This window comes from Dicentrarchus labrax, unplaced genomic scaffold (genome assembly GCF_905237075.1).
Source record: "Dicentrarchus labrax unplaced genomic scaffold, dlabrax2021, whole genome shotgun sequence".
NCBI classification, from domain to species: Eukaryota; Metazoa; Chordata; class Actinopteri; family Moronidae; genus Dicentrarchus; species Dicentrarchus labrax.
The window spans coordinates 32,511,520-32,530,384 of record NW_026136719.1 but is presented as its reverse complement, the minus strand read 5'-3'; the positions used below and the strand labels follow the sequence as shown (position 1 = coordinate 32,530,384).

Genomic DNA, 18,865 nt, shown 5'->3' with positions numbered 1-18,865 from the left:
CATCATGTTTACTGTGCATATTAGTGATTTTTACTTGTCAGCACAATGATCCTTATATATAGTAAACCATTTGTTTTGTTTCTGGGAACACCTGAAAACAATCTTCATCGTGTTACTCATCACAGCCACACATCCGCTTATATTGTTATTAAGAATGCGGAACTCCAGGCGGTAGTTGGTCGCACTCTTTAAAAACAAGATGACACACGGTCATTGCCCCTGGTTACCCAGAGTCTCAGAGACTCATGAAAAAAGACTGCTCTGACAGTCCTGAGGGAGTTACTAGCAGAGAGAGTTTTTAATTGATTGCTTTTTTTATGGAAGTGTGTGCCAAGTGTGCCATAGTGTGTTGATTTTCGGTAGAAAATGTGCAGAATAAATAATCAAAACAGCAGATTTGATGCGCACAGAGGTTTCTGTGGTTATTTGGAACAGTCTAGTGCTGGTTGCACTAAATTTAAGCACCGTAACACCTACCGTGTGTAATTGGGGCTCGACAATGTATAACATCACTCCAATAAGAGACTGCGGGTGGAACAGATACCTGCTGCCTTCAGATGGCTGTAAAAAGATTTACCAGAGTAAAGGAAAGGCCTTCAGAATAGGCTCTCACTGTAGCTGCTGTGGATGACAGATGCTGGTAAGAAACTCTCATTAATTTATTTTCTGTCTGGCATTATTTTGTGTGATCACACATCAGCAGGTTGGGGATTGTAAAATGAAAGTGGAAAGATGAATGAAACATGAATAAAGCAGTTTGTGTGATCTCAGAGATTTATATGGGTGTGCCTCAGAAAAAGGAAGTTGGACAAATACTTTGTCACTGTACTTAAGTAGTGTTTCAGTTATCTGTACTTCATTTGATTATTTGTTAACTTTTTACTTTTACCCCCTACATTGTTATACAAATTTCTGTACTTTCTACTCCTCCTTAGATTTTTAAGCAAGGCTTGTTACTTTAGTTTTAATGCATTGCAATTGTCAGGTGTTTTTTTTTGTTAGCGTCATTGCATGCCTTTTCCAGTATCAAAACTGGTGCATATCACGCATGGCAGACGTAACATGGCGAAAACACGTAAAAGACGTCAACAACTCAACCTTATTTGAAGTTTCAGCTAGCTTTGCACAGAAATGGTCAATAGAAATGTCCTTCAGAGAAACTAAGAGAGTACTTTTTACTTTTATACTTTGAGTACATTTCAGAGACTGTACTTTTTCTCTTTTACTTGAGTAAAGAGGTTGAAACAGTATTTCTACTTTTACCAAAGTACTTTTTTACTAAAGTATCTGTACTGTGTGTACTTTTACCAGCTTTAATGAGCCTTCACCAAATAAAGTAACAGAAATAAGTTGCGCTGAGCTGTCGACCAGCTCTGAGAAACACGTTTTCTTGGGATCAAGATTGCAGTGTGCTCCTGGATATGCATCGCCACAATGTGCCTTGACGATGCCTGACAAAGATCCGATAGACTGAAACACATTTTCTGGGAGCTACGTATTAGTACAGTGTGTAGATCTTTATTCTGGAATGTGTATGAATGTTTCTGTTCGATGGCCTTTGCCATCACTGTGTGAATGTGTGTGAACGGGTGAATGTGGCACGTAGTGTAAAAGCGCTTTGAGTGGTCGAAAGACTAGAAAGGCGCTATACAAGTACAGGTCCATTTACCATTTACCAAAGATGGTAAATCTCGATGGATTTTCTCGAATGTTTTTACTCTTCTCCTGGCTATGTTATATGGTTTGTTGATTGAATTGGATTAAGTTCGGCCATGATCTGGTGATAAACAAATGACTGATCCAATCACCTGCCGAGTATTATTTGAAAATGTTATTTTCTAAACTGTTGTTGTTGTTTTTTTCTTGTTTACCCCAAATCACAAATGGCTCGGTTTCTAATACCAAGTGCTGTAGCAGATACTCATGCAGCTCAGAATATGGATAGCACATCCCAGGGGTGTGCTTTACTTTTTCTAGAAGACAGACGAGAGAATCCCTCAATGAAAGATTGCACTATTGACAGAAGCTAGTGGAACAGAGGCTAGCCTGGATGTGACATCACAACATTGGCTGTATATATTCCTTTCTTCCAACAACAATCCTGATTCTTTGAGAGAAACTCAAAGGCAAAGTCAATCACTGTCCCTTCAAGCTTATAACCAGAGAATTATAAATCAGTGACTATAGTTGAAGGTTTCCATGTTGGTTCCTGAGAAGCTTAATGTATGTCTCACTGGGGCAGATCCATTCATTACATCTTTTTGAGGGTACGCAGCTCTCTAGAGCCAGTGTTTGTTTAGTCAGTTCTGGGCTACTGTAGAAAAATGGCAGTTGCCATGGAAGGCGACCAATGTAGATGTACTGTAGATATAAACAACCTTTTCATGCCAGCACATATGACTAAGAGAGCAACTGTTGATGATCATCATGAAGCCATAAAGTGTAAAGTTTAACACATCAGTCTGATGTTAATCAAAAAAGATGTTTTAGTTAGACTGCACATTTAGCAGGAAGTCATTACAAGGATACTCATTCCACATAATTAGTCCCCTGAACAGAAAACCCACTGGCTTACAATTATGGTCATATTGCGTTGTGAATTGCTTCACAGTTTGAACTTTGTGTTATTAGAGAGTGGTGCAGTTCAGCAGTGACACATAGTGCCTTAAGAAACTCCCTAGTTTCCATGCTACTTTTAGTATCCCGCAATGAGGGCTGCAACTATTGATTATTAGCAGACAATATTCACATTTAAGGAGCTGAAATCAGAGAATGTGGACATTTCTTCCAAAAAAAAAAAAAAAATTAATGAATTATTAATTAATGATCAAAATAGTTAACTCGTCGATTAATCCACTAATCGTTGCAGGTCTACCCTCAACCCCTTTCTTCTGATTATCAGTTGGCATCTCATATGTGTGTCCTGCTAAGTACTATACGTTTTTGAGTGAACTTTTCATATGTCAGTGGTTTTCTCCAAGGAAAAATCCACAGTTCGTCTAGCAATGCTAGATACCTTCACCAGTTACTGCATGTACGATGCGTTTCAGGAGTTATTTTGTAAAACAAGCATCAGTTAGTAATTCCCTACATTTCCCAGAGTGCCTCTCAAAAACCCCTGGAGATGGGGAGTAATATAAAGCTTCCATTCCATTGTGGCTTTGGGGGGCATTTCATTATTTAAATAGGAGGCACCCCCAAATGGTCGACTCTCTTAGATTAGGTTTAGGTTTAAAACGGGACCCCCACTACACTAGACCAAAGCTTCACAGGGGGCCTTGAGGCCTCCTTGATTTTAAGAGGCATATAAAAAGTTTCAAAAATATACACAGTGGGCCTTTATCTTACTTTATCTTATTTTGTCTAATTCTGTGAAGAAAACTAAATAAAAGTGTTTGCTTAGATAGAATGTATGATCATTGAAAAAAAAGAAAAATACACAGTACAGACATAGAATTGTATAAAAACAAAATTCAAAATTCATCTAAATCTCTTATTTTACACAAACTTGTGTTCACTGTTTGGGTTAATTGTACAGTTTATCAGTTATTCTGTACTGTTGATTTCCATATAATATCTCACTTAGTCGGGAGTCGCCTGTTTACTCAATGATAGAGAAGGGGTCCCTTAAGGAAAAAGGTTGGGAACCCACGAAATACAGATTTTGTAACTTTTAACACCAGAATTGATGTTTTGTCACAGTATAGTCATAACCCAGTATACAGTTAAAAAAACGCGTTTTAGGGTGGAGTACCTCTTTAACTTTATTCATTATTTAGTTTTTCCAACACGGCACCAGGATGTAAAGGCCAACTGCATTTAATATCCAAACCTCATGTGGCCGGACAATTGCTTTTCTCACTGACCATTAGGATTAAGCCAGCTATTACAAATAGTAAATATGAAAGTTTAACATGCTGTAGCTGCAACGCCCATCACATTGTCAGGCTTCATATGGCCACCCAGTCGAGTCAGCTTGCCTTTCATTCTGTTACAAGGCTCCATTTTGTACAAGTGACCGGTACAAAGTAGTGGATCTTTGGTGCACGGACTGTGTAAGCGTCTCCAACCACACCTGCTATTTTGGTTCATGCATGTACAACAGTGCAAAGTGCCAAAGGGTGAGTGAAGTGGAATATAAATCAGAGGCGGATTAATAAATACACGCTCAGCCAGTCACAATAATGGTGTCATCTCTCTGAAACACCTTTGCCAAACGCAGTGAAGCATTAAACCCGCCCTACAAATGAAGAATGGGCTTCTCTAAGAAATGGTGTGTGGATGGTGCAGAGCGGCACGGTGTGAACACAGCAACACAAATCTGTGGCCAGAGGCAGATGGTGAGGGTTTTTAATAGTTAATTAGTACAATGGTGGCTGCAGGAATTTAATGAAATGAAGGGTTTTCATACAGTATAAAGCAGCTGTGCACTACAGATACTGTAAGAATCTCATATTCATTTACGGATAAATGCAGACTCATTAACGGACGTTCCAGCTTTAACCACATTAAACATTTATTTTGTTTATTGATGCTGATTTCAGTGCATCTGCTAGCGGGTGAGAGTTCAGTTAAATTAGCTTATTGATGTTTTAAGCATTATTGTGTTATTGCTATATGTTTGTTCCAAGTATTTTGTTGAGAAAATCAACTGATTGGCAGTGACGTGAATGCGGCTCTCAGACGTCTATTCTCAGTCTAACACCCAATTTCCACCAAAATACCAACAATACTGTTTACGCTGCCTCATTTGAATGAACCTCCTACCTGTCTCCACTTCAACCCCCCCCCCCCCAGCCTGTGCACTGCATGCTCTGCCTTGGGCACCAAAATACCACACAGATGAGTGATTTCAAGGTCAGGAAAACACCCGCTTTGTTTGCTGCTCTAGTTGTTTTGGTATCACGAAAATAGGACCCTATATGATGTGATTGATTCACATGTCTTGCTGTCTGGGGCTACTGCGCTATACTTGCTGCTGAACACGCACTTGTCGTAGCACATTTCACTGCTTCCTAGTGGACTAGTATCTCTGTGATGGAGGAGAGTGTGTGTCTGTGTGAAATTGCACAACTGGCCTGTTGGATGCAGAAATGCGTTGGGAGTGGAAGTATTCTTGCTTTGATTCAATTTGATATCAAATTGGGGGTGAAAGCAGAAAGGAATATAAATGTCTAAAAGCCTTTCCCCACTCTGTCAGTGGGTAAGTGAAAGCCATTAAGGGAACCTGTACATTTGAAGCAGTCAAAGGGCTTAGCTGCATCTCAGCCACAGCCAGAGGCTTGTCAGGGAAAGGAATTGATTTCTGAGCTGTTTGTGACTCTGAGGGCCTTACAGTGACCATCAATAACGTGCCTCTGTGCCTGTGTCAAAGCTTAACAGGGTCTCTGCAGTCTCACAGAAAACCACATGCACACGCACGTAAGAGAAGAAGCCCTGTATCTAAAGCCCTGTAGGTCACACATTAAAATCAATACTGGAGTACGCCGGTGTGTGTGGGTATGTGTAGAAGTGATATAGTGGTAAATAATATATGGGCAAGTTACAATCTCAGTTGGTGGAACCAATCAACTACTATTAACTCAGTTTTTCCAGTAAGCCTTGACAGGTTGAAAACCATTTTCAACCAAATAAAATAGTCAAACCTTGTTTTCACAATCCAAACTATAATGGCTGTTCATTCTCAGTCACTCAGAGCCAGGTTCTGTTCTGACTTCACAGGGGCAGGTCACCAGTTCTGATCACTGTTTAAAGGCAGAATTGTGCCTCATATCCACACACCAACCTCCTTTTCATGACCTCTCATTTCAAAGGTGATTTATTATATCTTGTTATATACTGTAAATGTAATCTCATACACTGACTACTGCCATCTTGGGACAAAATGAAGCTCACCCTCCCCTGTCTCCCCTTGCCTATCTAAATGATTATCTGAAGGATCAGATAAACAATGTTTTACAATTTTCTATACCTCTCATACCTGGCAAATTAGTGAATTAGTAGAGTCACTGACAGGAATTCATCCAGCCTACAGTATACAGTCCATCTACAATGTTGTTAAATGAGGCCCTTATCAGGTTCCAGTGTGCGTGGTCTTAAAGTGAACCACATAACAAATGTAGCTCTAGACATAAAAGTCACATGAAATCTGATGTGACTGTTCACACTGAGGTCGCATTGCAAACAAACAGACCTATATCTGATTTGCACCACATTTGCAAAATACAAAACTTGATTGTCTATAATGTGGGCATTTGTCTTCAGTTTCACCATTAAAGTAAAAACTCACAAAACATAACATTCAGAACAGTGCAACTCACAATACACAAGTCTACACTATACACAACCTTACATTAACATACTGTGCAAAAAAACTGCAGCAAAGTCAGGAGCACCACTCCTGGTCCTCGTCTGCTAGATCCTACTTGACAGTATTTGGGACAAAGGATTTCTTGTTGATATTTCTATTAGCCATCTGTAATCTATAACAGCTCCCTGACGGGAAAAGATCAAATTCACTGCGCAGTGGGTGAGAAGGGTTGTTAATAATTCTGTCAGCTGTCACATAAGAAGAGGGGGCAGTAAACATATTTTTATAAATGTGAGATATTGATGATCTGTTGTCCTGTCAAAATATCAATAATGTAAAAAAAAAAGCAAAAGCCATGGAAACTTTCCCCAAGGGAAAAAAAAAATCTGTCAGCTGCACTTTAGCAGTTCATCATACATTCTACTTGGCTGCTTTTGTGGCTTCCCTACGATGTAGGAGGTCATGTTCACTGTTTTCAGCAGCTTATTCCTCTTCTCAATGTACATATTACCAGACCACCTGATTATATTAAAGGATAGAATGCTTTCTGCTCGGCTTTTACAGTTTCCAGAATATTTTGGCTCCAAAATACTTGAGCAAAATTCAAAGTGGAGGGGTTGTGACCATTTCTTAAAAATTAGGTCAGTGCTTTTCTTGAAGTTAAGACTGATGTCAATGTACGTGCCAAAGTATTTAAAATCATCAGCTATCTCAACATTTTGCCTATTAATTATTATTATTAATAATAATGATGAATCATTATTGGCTGCATTAAATCTTTGCTGTTTTGTGTGATGAGCATTCAAGGATAGGCACCAAAGACAAGCAGAGCTTCTGGTCCATTGACAGAAGCTCGTAATGATGCTAGCACCTATAAGAGAGCAATATTTTTTGAAATGATGGGCGGATATGTGGCCCAGTGGTGTAGTTAGAGTGATGTCTTATCCTATAGTATAGTTTTTACGTTATGTCTTTCTGAGGGGTATCATACATTTGTACTATGTCTACAGTTGTTTTTTTTAACAACAGCCCTTGTATCCCTTTTCTGCAATAACCAGAACCATACCATCTGCATTAAGAAATAAACTGAAATTAGCGTAATCAATATTGAATTCATTTGTGTACAAAGAGAAAAGCAGTGGTGATAAAATTATACCATGTAGTGCTCCTGTATTCAACACAATCCCTTCTGACACACTACTGCCAACAGTCACTCTTTGAGGGTGGTCAGAGAGGAAGTCTCTGATCCAGTGAATGATGCCTCCATTAACCCCTAGATCCAAGAGTCTTAGTGGACGACTATGTATTTGCATGGTGTTAAATGCTGATGCTTTCAATAAAAAGAACTAATAATGGGTGGAGACTTGTAGATGGTTTTTATGGGTATTATACAAAGTTACAGTTGAATTATCTGTGCCACTTTTAGATGGTCTAAGCTGCTAGATGCACAAGATGTTATGTCTCTGCTTAGAACTCTCTCCATACATTTACATGAGGCGAGTTCAATGGGCCCCAAAATCCATATTTTCCCATAATTTGGGTACTGTCTCAAGCAGGAGCGAAAATAGCTCAGTCAGAACTGATGGGTACAATCTTTTCACATTCTACGTCTAAGGTCATCAGGCCCTGGGGTTTTGTTGGGCTTAATACAAGCTAAACTTGAGGCCTGTTCTGTAAGTGTTAGTTTATCTTATCAAATCGACTATAGAAGTTTAAGTCATTAGCAAAGGATGGAGAAAGGTGGGACAGAGGGATATGTTTCTGCTTGCCTCCCTGCCCGTCATCTGATTTAGACCTTCCTACGCTCTCTTAGCACCGTCGGGGTAAAAGCATTTCTCTACTTTATCTTTGTATTCAGTTTTTGCTTGAAAGAGGCCTAAATCAGAATTGGAAAAGATCAGATTCCATGCGATTTGTGCTGTTGACATGATCACCAAAAAAACAGATGTGAGTCACATATGGGTAAAAAAATAAGATTTGGGCTGATTGTGCCTGCCAAAGGGAACTGGGCATGCTCTTTTAGGCTTGATTTTTCATCACTTATCAATGATTTTAGTTCTCAAGACTAATAGGTCAGCTACCTATTTGAGCATCAACAAAGCACTATATGGCGATTGGAGTGGACTTCCTTGGAAATGTACAAAGGACTGACCAGTTGTAGTTTCCTTCAGTTTGTAGAAATCTGGCATCTGACTTTACTATAACTGATTTTTACACAGAACAAGGACTGGGGATTCTGTCAAACATCCCTTCAATTTGATGTACGTTAGGTATATCAATATTCATATGGACATGTGAGTACTACTCTAAGACAGACAACCTAACCTTTAAGTCTTACTTGAGTCCAAGTCCTCAATCTGGTATTAACCTGTCATCTGTGATCTTGATGTATGTATAATGACATCTGGTCATGGACATTTGCATTTTTTGGGACAGACTCTTGAGAAAATGAGCATTGGACACAGATATTCATCATACATCATTTTTCTTATTTTCTTTCCCATTATTTATTATTTTCTTTGCCAGTGCAAAAATAAATAAATAAAAATAAAATAAAAATTAAATAGTGAGAATAAACTCGAAAAGCACACCTCAAATGTAAGGTTACAAGCATGAAAATATACAAGATTATAATAATAATAAAAGTAATAAAAAAGAAAAAAATATATATATGTATAACAAAATAATAAATAAGTAGTGAGAAAAAGTGTTTATTCAAGACAGTACAAGTAGGCTATTTGCCTTCTGTGATTACCACTATACAGGTTTTCTGAGGTCCCTGAGTCTCCAAGGAGGTACAAGCACAAGCACAAGAGGATTGTCGCCAAGTACTTGCTCATGGTGGTACTGTTGGGTCTCTGTAAATAATGTTATAAGGAGTTCGGTCAACACCTGTTCTATTTGGAAAGTGTCCTGAGATAACTTCTGTTATGAATTGGCGCTATACAAATAAGATTGAATTGAATTGAATTGAATTTATTCCTGCTTAATTTTCAGTTTTGTGGGAGGACTTCAAGTTTCTCAAAATAAAATAGTAGAGGGGCCCATGTATCATGGATTTTTGGGTCGACCCTCTAATGCAATATTTTATCTTTTCTAGCTTAAGGAATAGAATCAGGTCTTTCATCCAGGAGGGGGCTTTGGGTGGATGTGCTGATTTCCACTCCAACAGGATTCTTCTCTGGGCCAGGAGAGTTGAAAAAGCAAGCATATTTTTTGGAAATCCAAATATAGCCATTTCAGCACTGGGTTGAATATCTCTGCTAAAAGCTTCAGATAAAGTTTGAAATATCGTAGTCCAAAAATTATACAGTTTATTACAGGACCAGAACATATGGGCCAGGTCGGCCTTAGCGATATGACAACGTTCACATGTTTCACTTACATTAGAATATATCCTAGAGAGTCCGACTCTACTAGAATGGATTCGATGGAGAACCTTGAACTGAATCAAGCCAAGGCGAGCACATGAGATTGACCCATTTACTCTATATAATGCACCATCCCAGGTTGCATCTGAGATATTTATTCCAAGTTCTCCCACCCAATCTGCTCTGATCTTATCAGGTGGGCAAAAATTTTGGCCCGTTTCACCGGCCCTCTCATGCCTTTTACATTCCAACTAGTAAAGCGGACTGCTGAACCTCTCATTCTAGCATTGCTACTTGATAAATCAGTCATAGTTGTTCAGTTTTATGGCTGTCGTGACCCAGTGACCTCATCTGAAAGCCCTTCATATGAAAGCATGTTGTCTTATCCACAAAATCAAATACCATAAAAAAAAAAACACAAATGGATCAAATAACCTAATATGACAGCACTGAACCTGAACCCCATTAGAACCCATCCTAACTGTGCCTTCTCTTCCCCACCTGAAGCAAACTGCAGCTCCTTATATAACTTGTAGGTCTCCCGATAGACCATGCTCTCATTAACTAACTAGGGGGGGCACCCAATCAACTTATATGCAGGAATTACACTATTAATCTATAAACCGAACCAGTAACAGTGTTTACAAACAGTGGCACATGTATGCAAATATGCTGTTATTCAGGGAAGCATCACAATCAACCTTATATTAATGTGATCAGAGGCCCAGATTCAAGTTAACATAACAGTGCAGCTATCTGGCTGCAGCACATTAAAACAGAGAATCTAAACATATGGTCCTAAAATTATTAATATCTGGGCCTTAGAAAGAGTGGTTAGAAAATAAAACAAGACAGGTAAATAAAATAATGTGCTTGTCTAAACAAGACCATACATAATCCAACATTACTCGTGGATGTGTGGGTAGATATTGAGAAATAAAGTAAACCATTTACATATGGATTCTTGAAATTGAGCTTCTATCTTACCCACTGAATCCCAAGAGCCTGGAGAAACCAAAAGCAGTCCACGTTGACAGAAACACCGTAAGGCTGAGTTATTCTGTTGTCTTTTTCTTTTTTCTTTATTAAAGTCAGCAGTCAATCCCTGAACACGGAGTGCACGTTTGCCACAAAATAAGATTCACAGTCATTACTTCTCTAGACGCGACGAGCCTGCGCGCAGGTGTTTACTTTGCAACACGACGATCATAGAACGCTTGGGCCTGTTCTGGTGTCTCAAAAAGGTGGCTTTCTCCATCAAAAGTGACTATGAGTCGGGCTGGAAACAGCAGACGGAACTGCACTCCTCTCTGGTAAAGAACCCGTTTAACGCCGTTAAATGCCGATCTTTTCTTACTGAGAGTGGTGCTGAGGTCAGGGTATATTCTCAAAGTAGTCCCCTAATACTTTACTTCGTGCTGCCTGGACCATCTCAAAGCGAAGGTACCGATGGAAACACAGGATGAAGGGCCGTGGGGATCGTCCTGCTGCGGGCTTAGATCCGGCTGCGCGGTGTGCACGGTCCAGCTCTGGGGGAGACGGGAATACGTTATCCCCCATGACGTCTTTCAACAGCTCTGAGATAAAGATAGCAGGGTCATGGCCATCTTCACTTCCTTCAGACACATCCAGGATGCGGAGGGTAGCTCTGCGAGATCTATTTTCAAGGTTTTCAAGGCGATCCAGCAGGGTTGCGTTCTGGGTCTGAAGGGATTTGACGGTAGCTTCAGCTTCACAAATCTGTTGAAAGTTATCACCTGTCAGGTTTTCTGCTGCAACGAGTCGGCCCTGAAAAGAGCTAACTTCGCCGCGTAGCCCATCCACTGACGCTTGCAGAGGCTGAATTGTCTCTTGGATTACTGTGGCCACATCTTCCTTAAAGTTGGTCCGTTGCTTAGATAGTTCTGTAATCAGTTGAGACATGGAGACAGGATCTCCGTGTTTGCTGGCGCCAGGTTTTTCCTTTTAATAGAGGAGGCCGCCATTTTTTTTGTTGCTAGCTATGCTATTTGTTTGACTGGTTGAAGTTGAGTGTCTCTGGGATTTAGGATTATCGCTGTCCATTTCGCCGTTGTGAGGGTTCAACAACTATATTTATACCGGTGCGACGCTTAATATGTGTGTAAAACTTTGATTATTAAAGTTATTAAGAGAGTTGACCGGGAGCCCATTCACCCTACGTCTCTCACCTACATCGCCAAACCGGAAGTCTCTTAAACTTAAATATTTTTTCCAAGTCTGTCCTAAAGCAATTGTTGGGTGACCTGCTGTAATTATTTTTCCTGTTCATATTGAACATTTTTTTCAATTATTTTGTACTAGAAAGTAACTTAATTTGACTAATTCAGCCTGCTGGAGACTCTTACTAGCTTCAGATAAACTTTGGAACACATTATTGCACAGGACTGCAGATTTTGTCCCCCATCACTTACACTGAAAGCACATTAGGAGGGGATCTTTTACCGGCAAATATGAGCGGAATGATTACAGAGAAAACAGTTTACGTGTTCATATGGACACATACAGAGTATTGGATCGTCACATCTCTACATATATTGTTTGAAAAATTGTTAATGTATCCTTAAAGTGGTCTTGACTAACAGCACTGCTCAGGTATCACCTTTTAAAGAGCCAGGTCAGAGCATCTCAACTGAAATTCTGTTACGTTTTTAAGCTAATAAGTTTATTATAACTCCTCCTGAAGGCTCAGAGAACCCTGTAATAATCCGCCCAATAAAGAGAAGACAAGGGAATATTGTTTTGAAAGTCTGCAGAGTCCCGTACCTGCAGGTCCAGAGCTGTGAGCTGCTTTCCCTTCTCTCCTGAGTTGCGTTTGTACTCCTCAATGGTCCAGGATGGCTGGCCACGTTTACCATCTGACAGGCTGGTGAGCCTCAGGTCCGTGTACAGGGGGCTGCCTTTCACATGGGCCTTCATGGAGGGGGTGAAGGGGTGTGGTGAGAAAACCTGTTCGATCAGGTAGGACTCCTTCGGCGGTTTTGGGGGGCGGTGGGCCTGGGGGAGCTCGTATTGGCGCTCCCGCTCTGCCTGGAAGTGGAGAGAGGATTAGAGAACAGAAAGGTGATCAGGGAAGTTTTTAGCATTTCACTTTCTACAACCTTGTGAGCCTCAGCTTTAGAAAAACGGCTCAGTTGTTTGCTTTATTTTCGGCCAAAAAGACAGTCACTCATTCTACCAGGGCTTATGTCTTGGTTAGACTTTTTCTACTTTACAGCTCTCAGTAACAGGTAATCTGTAAGACAAGGAGCACAGGATGTTTTACAGAGCACAGGGTTTATTTTTAAATTTTCAATATCATCAGACCGCTGATGTGAATGCCTGGGGAGAGACAATAAAATGTTCCAGTGCAGATTGGTGAGACAGTTGGAGGCAGTCTATCTAAACCTGGCCTGCTCTGAGGAACGTATGAGGCACTGACACATACCATCATTTTAAAGGTTGTCCTTACAGATGCCAATTTGCAAATATACTTAAATAGCTTTTAAATGGCTTTTTAAAGATTCCCTGTTTTTTGTATTCTACTATGGCCCAGGAGGCACTATATTTCGTTCTGCTTTTTGCATAACCTGTAAAGAGAGCAATGACTATACACAATCCAGTATAAAATTTGACTCTCAAATATATAAATATAATAATCATTTATAATCATTTAATGCTGAAATAACCTGATCTCTTTACATTTGTGCAGTCTTTCTTAAATGTGGGTACCCCTAGGGGTACTTTAGGGTACTGCAGAAAATGTTAATTTATTAATAATCTATTAATGAATTTATTAATGAATAAATATGATATACTATAAGTAATGCATTATTCCAAAAATATCTATGCTATAAGTTCAATAAACAACTTGTGTGTAAGTTTAGGAGACCACATTTTAAGCACAACATTCCTATTTTCCATACAATTGTTAACAGAACTGCAAGTGCAACTTGCAGTTCAAAGCAACTACACTGTCTTGTTATTGCATGATGACAACAATTTCATGAATTTAGTGATGGTCTAAATGACTGAAATGTAGCATTTAAGTGTTTTTCTTAATAAATCAGAAACTGATGGCCAGCACTGTATTTGTACCTCTTTATATAGGCTTTCTTTCTACCCAAAATGTTTTTCGCTGGTCAGGGGTTCCTTAGCTGAAAAATATTTCAAAGGGGGTAAATCAATGAAAACTTGGTCAATTCAATATATTCTTGTTTTAAAAAAACATATTCTAATGATTTCCTTTATAGCATAGAAAAAGAAAAGTCTACTACAAAGAAAATCAGTCCAACATATCACCATTTTATATAAAGAACGTTACCTATTTAATTCATTTCCAGGAAGCAGTTTTCATTCCCTTGTTTGTGCATTAAACAAAAGTACAGCTACAAGTTGATTCCAGGTTCAAACCTTTCTGTGGTCAACAGAAAAACTTTACAAAGCTGAGCAAAGTCACTAAAGCTGGTTTGATTTTGTTCCAACTAGATTGTATTGTTCGTTGTATATGTATAAAATTTCAAGTCAATTGGTGTGGGGGGTGCTGGGTCATACAGTTTTCATTTTTTGGCTGTTAACTATAGCGCCACCATCCTGGGATCATACTTCTTGTAAAGCATTTACACAATATTTCTAGTTATTGGGCCATGTTTTATGTCTCTATCTCATTTGAGCTTATGGTAAATTGAGCAACAGTAGAAGACAACAAATAATAATAATAAAAAACCAGTACAAACTCAACAGGGTTCAGCCCCCTCAGGGTTGCAACCCTAATAAGGAGTAAAGAATTCCTGAAGACTGAGTATTGACTGCATTGATCCTACAGCACTCACAAACAGCTGCTATCAATACCAATGACAGTGAGAAACATCTGTCTCCAGGGTCAATGAAGGTGATGAAGTGTGTGTGTGTGTGTGTGTGTGTGTGTGTGTGTGTGTGTGTGTGTGTGTGTGTGTGTGTGTGCGCACGTTTGTCTTTATTAAGCAGAAAAGCTAAAATGGCTCTCAGGAAGCAGCCAGCAGCCTGTGTTAATTGGATGGCTGTGCTATGGAGTCTTTAGAGAGGCTGTAGTGTGACACAGTAGTTCGACAAAGCACAACATTCATGACTCATGAAGAGTCATTACGTCACCATGAAAACCACCCTCAGCTCCTCATTGACCTCCGATTGTGTCGTCTGCAACAATCCGGACATATTCACAGCTATTCATTGAATTAAAAAAGAAATAGGAAGTATTAGCAGGCATTCAGACTCAAACTAAGAAACATATCACAGTGCCATTTGTAAGGCAACATTCGCAGTCACCCATGGCACCACTAGCTGGAAGGTCACCAAAGAGGAGGGCAATATTCATTGTAGCCTGTAATTTCACCCAATGTACTTTCTAAATCTCACTGAAAATGTGCAGAACTGCAGACTCACTATCATTAATATCATTAGAAACATGGATATCAGTTACTTATCTTGAGTGTGTGCCTCTGACATGCACAGTTGTCTACCAGCATGTGTACTTGCTGTTGCCCAGTGACCTTGCGTTTTTTCACTGGAGCTCTCTGCATCATGACCCCCGCTGTGCCGAAGCAGTGACCTTATTGAATTAATGATAGCATGGCCTTATTCAAGCTACAAAATGGCACTACTCTAGCTTTCTGATGAGTCTTAGGGTGATTTTACACCTAGTTGTTTTGAGCAGTTCGGTTCGGTTCACTTTCTTGAGGAGGTTTCTTTGTACATTTCCAAGCAAACATGCAAGCTTTAAAGGAAAACTGCAGTTTATTACTGTACAAGCTTAGTTTTATTTCCATAGATTTGGCCATCAGTTCTATTGGTTATGATATGCTGAGATTTCAGAAAATGCCAACATTATTGGAAATACAGGGGGTTTCATGTGGTAACAAACATAAGCAGTCAGGTTATAAGAAAGGTTTGCTAACAAATCAACAGTTTATCTGAATCACTCTATTTGGACGTGAATGAAAGTGAGCTGCTTGGCTTCAGTGAGTGCATTGACAATGATAGAAGGAAATAACAAAAAGTGTTCAATAAGTTGTTTTATGCAACCCGGAAGTTAGCATCGCCCTGGTTCCTTCTGGGATTTTTCCATTAGATTTTAGATTGTTGCAAAAAATAAGCTCTGTAGGGAACAAACGTTTCTAATACTTCCACGTTTTGTTCAGCAAGAAAATCTTATCGAATGAGGCTGTAAAGGTGGACTAGTGAGTAGAAGTTTCCGTGTTTTAATATCCCCGACAACCCCTCATGCAGCCACTTGTTAGCAACTGCCATAAAAGCTTCAAAATTCACAGGTGGGGTATATTGTCACTCAATAAAACGTGAAGATATCTCAAGCTTGTGTTAACCACAGACCTTATTTCATCTAACAAAAAACCCATTGACTTCGAGGAGAGGGAACTGGAGGTGCAAAAAAGCAAACTAATTTCCGGGTTTTAAGAATAATTCCTGCAGCAGTCTATAACCCATTTCCTATCAGATCTTGCGTTTTTTGGTCTATATTTAAATTTGGAGCTTTCATAAATTTGAACCAATCTAAGGTGTAGATAGAGAACAGAGTTGTCCTGTATTTACACATTAAATTGGTTATTTAAAACAAAGGGAACATGACAGACTGTGGTTCTGAAAGTGCCCTAAATAGCAGGCTCATCTTGGCGTTACAGCTGGTGGGCTTGTTGATGCTACAGTCCATTGGCAGAGGATTTGACTGTGGCAGCTGAGTCCCAACGTTGCTATCTAAGCTTTTTTCTTTTTTTTTACCGTCGTCTTCCACCCTGACAACGCTTGAGAGGGGAGACCGAAAAGGCAAATCAAACCATAAAAGGAACATTAAAGTTATGAGCCAGTAAGATGAGTTAACACTCCTACAGTGTCACAGGATAAACCTTCTGACAATTCATCTGAAGCCAACGTTCAGTGCCAATGCTCAAAGCAGTGCATCTTTTCTTAAAGCGGTGGGGCACGGTGTCTGACTTTCATATTTGCTTCTGTTTTTTATGAACCAACCACAACCTTCTGTTAGTACACATGCCCTATCATAGTTGGTGAAAATCTTGATATTGATTTGGGGACAGTGACATGGCTGATAGCTAGCTTGTCTTGTTGTTAAACATACTGTTAAATTACATTTACTGTTTGTACGTCGACCGTACACAGTGTTATTGACTTGAAATCTTGCTAGCATAATGTTAGCTCTCTGGCTCGTAGCTGAGCCAAAGTGCTTATAGTACATAGTAGTTTTTGTGTTTTCATAAGTCCTGTTTATTTATGCTTAGCCTGTGTTTGTACATTGAGAGCAACATAAAACCAGAGTCAAATTCCGTGTATGCGTGCACATACTGTACCTAGCCAATAGAGTGATTGTGATTCTATGAGTGGAGAGAACTAGAAATATCTCCTGTTGCCAAGTGTTTAAGGTTCGTCTGGAGTAGAGAACAATGTTAACATTGCATGATTCTTCCGGGTATTAGTCAAAACCTCAGGTGTTACCAAGGAAACTGAGTCATGGCTTGTAAAAAGATTTTGATTGCATAACACATGGAAATATAAATGATCTTTTTCTTTGGCAAGTGACCATGGTATAAACGGGATAATGCCCTTCAAGATGTCCATTATCAAGAATTAATGGACGATGAGGAGAACTGTCCGACGTGCAGCCGAGGCAACCTCAAAGGTATCCCTTACCTAAAATAAACGTTTTCAACTATTGACACATTCTCTCCAAATTGTAACACAGATATCTTTACCATTAATGTCGTAAGTAACCTGTGTAGACAGGCAAGCTGCTGTCTGACCCAAGGAGCATTTGTGAACATCACTGTATGATCATGAGCGGACTTTGTGTTTTTGAAGTTCAACAGCATCGACAGAGCGGTGGTTAAATGTTCAGTGCAATGCATTGAGGCAGTTTCAATAGTAGGAATCCCCAGTGAAACCTTATGTGCATATCATATCAATCAATTTAAGATTATTTAATAGTTGTAGCAGCATTTGCAATTTCACGCCAAAATGAGCACCCCAATTGCACTGCGCCATTTAATCAGCATAAACACAGCCTCAGTGGCATCCCTCCTCTCCTCTCCCTGAACTGCTGTCTGTCTCTATTGTCTCTATTGTCTGTGTTTCAGTCCTTCTCCCTCTGCTGCCCCAATTCACCCCTGTGACAGTGTCTATACAGCGTAATCACCTTAAATATCCGGTATATCCTGTCATTATTTTACTCGGGCAGGTTCCCCGTGTGGGTAATCAAAACTTCACTGTAATTTCGCGGCCAACTACTAGACAGGAAATCTGTTAAAGACTCTATGCAGCAATAATATGATTAGTCTGAATGTACACCAAACATGCAGCTGGTCAGTAATCACATTCCCCTCCAATGTTTGCACAGAATAAGACATCTTTCTCAGGCGTCATTATACTGGCTTCCACCCACAGCTATCCTGGCTCTGTTTCGGCACTGTTGACTTAACTGGTCTTCATTACAGCCTTGTGAGGTATTATGGCTATATTAATATGATCCAGGAAACTAAAACATGTTATGAAACAGAATGGCATACAAGCACATTAATACTAGAATATTAGAGAGTGGCATTAAAGGTGCCTATAAAAAGATTAATAACCCTGAAAAACCAGGACATGAGCCATCACAAGGAACAACATGCCCCTATATCTGTAACCACTGACGTATGTGTCAGACAGAGGTCTGCCTGAGCTTCAAAGACTGCACATCTACAAAGCTGACCTTTACCAGCTCTGCGTTATGTCATTAAACTGAACCACAGACATTTTGATGATGAGTAGATATTGGTTTTTATCACCCGCAATGTTGAAGGCAGCTGTAAATAGCAAAATTCCCAAAACACACAGTTTCTGATAGCTGCCAGTTTCGTCATTTTGTGAATTAGGGAGCTGAATATGTCTCTATCGCCTCATATACCATCATACTGTGAAAGTATTGTGCTCATGTGAGTTGCTGAACTGTGAAATACTTGCTGGAAGTCTATACACATGGTTGTCAGCATAGCATAGTCATCTCATAGCAGAGCTTAGAGACATGCAGCAAGAATGTAATTTGAAAAACCAGTGTTCATTTTATCTAAGATTATCTTGTTATTTATAGAGCTGGGTATTGTTTAAAAATGCTTAAATTCATTTTAACAAAAGAAAACTGCACATT

At 39.5% G+C, this 18,865-nt stretch overlaps 1 protein-coding gene across 1 annotated transcript in view; it reads right to left on the bottom strand.

Moving 5' to 3' along the window:
* Positions 1 to 18,865, bottom strand: part of minar1 (membrane integral NOTCH2 associated receptor 1) — a 49,645-nt gene that overhangs the window by 12,067 nt on the left and 18,713 nt on the right. Inside the window, exon 5 of the mRNA XM_051379993.1 lies at positions 12,466 to 12,729. Within this exon, the coding sequence (XP_051235953.1) occupies positions 12,466 to 12,729 (264 nt within the window). The remainder of the gene's footprint in view (positions 1 to 12,465; positions 12,730 to 18,865) is intronic.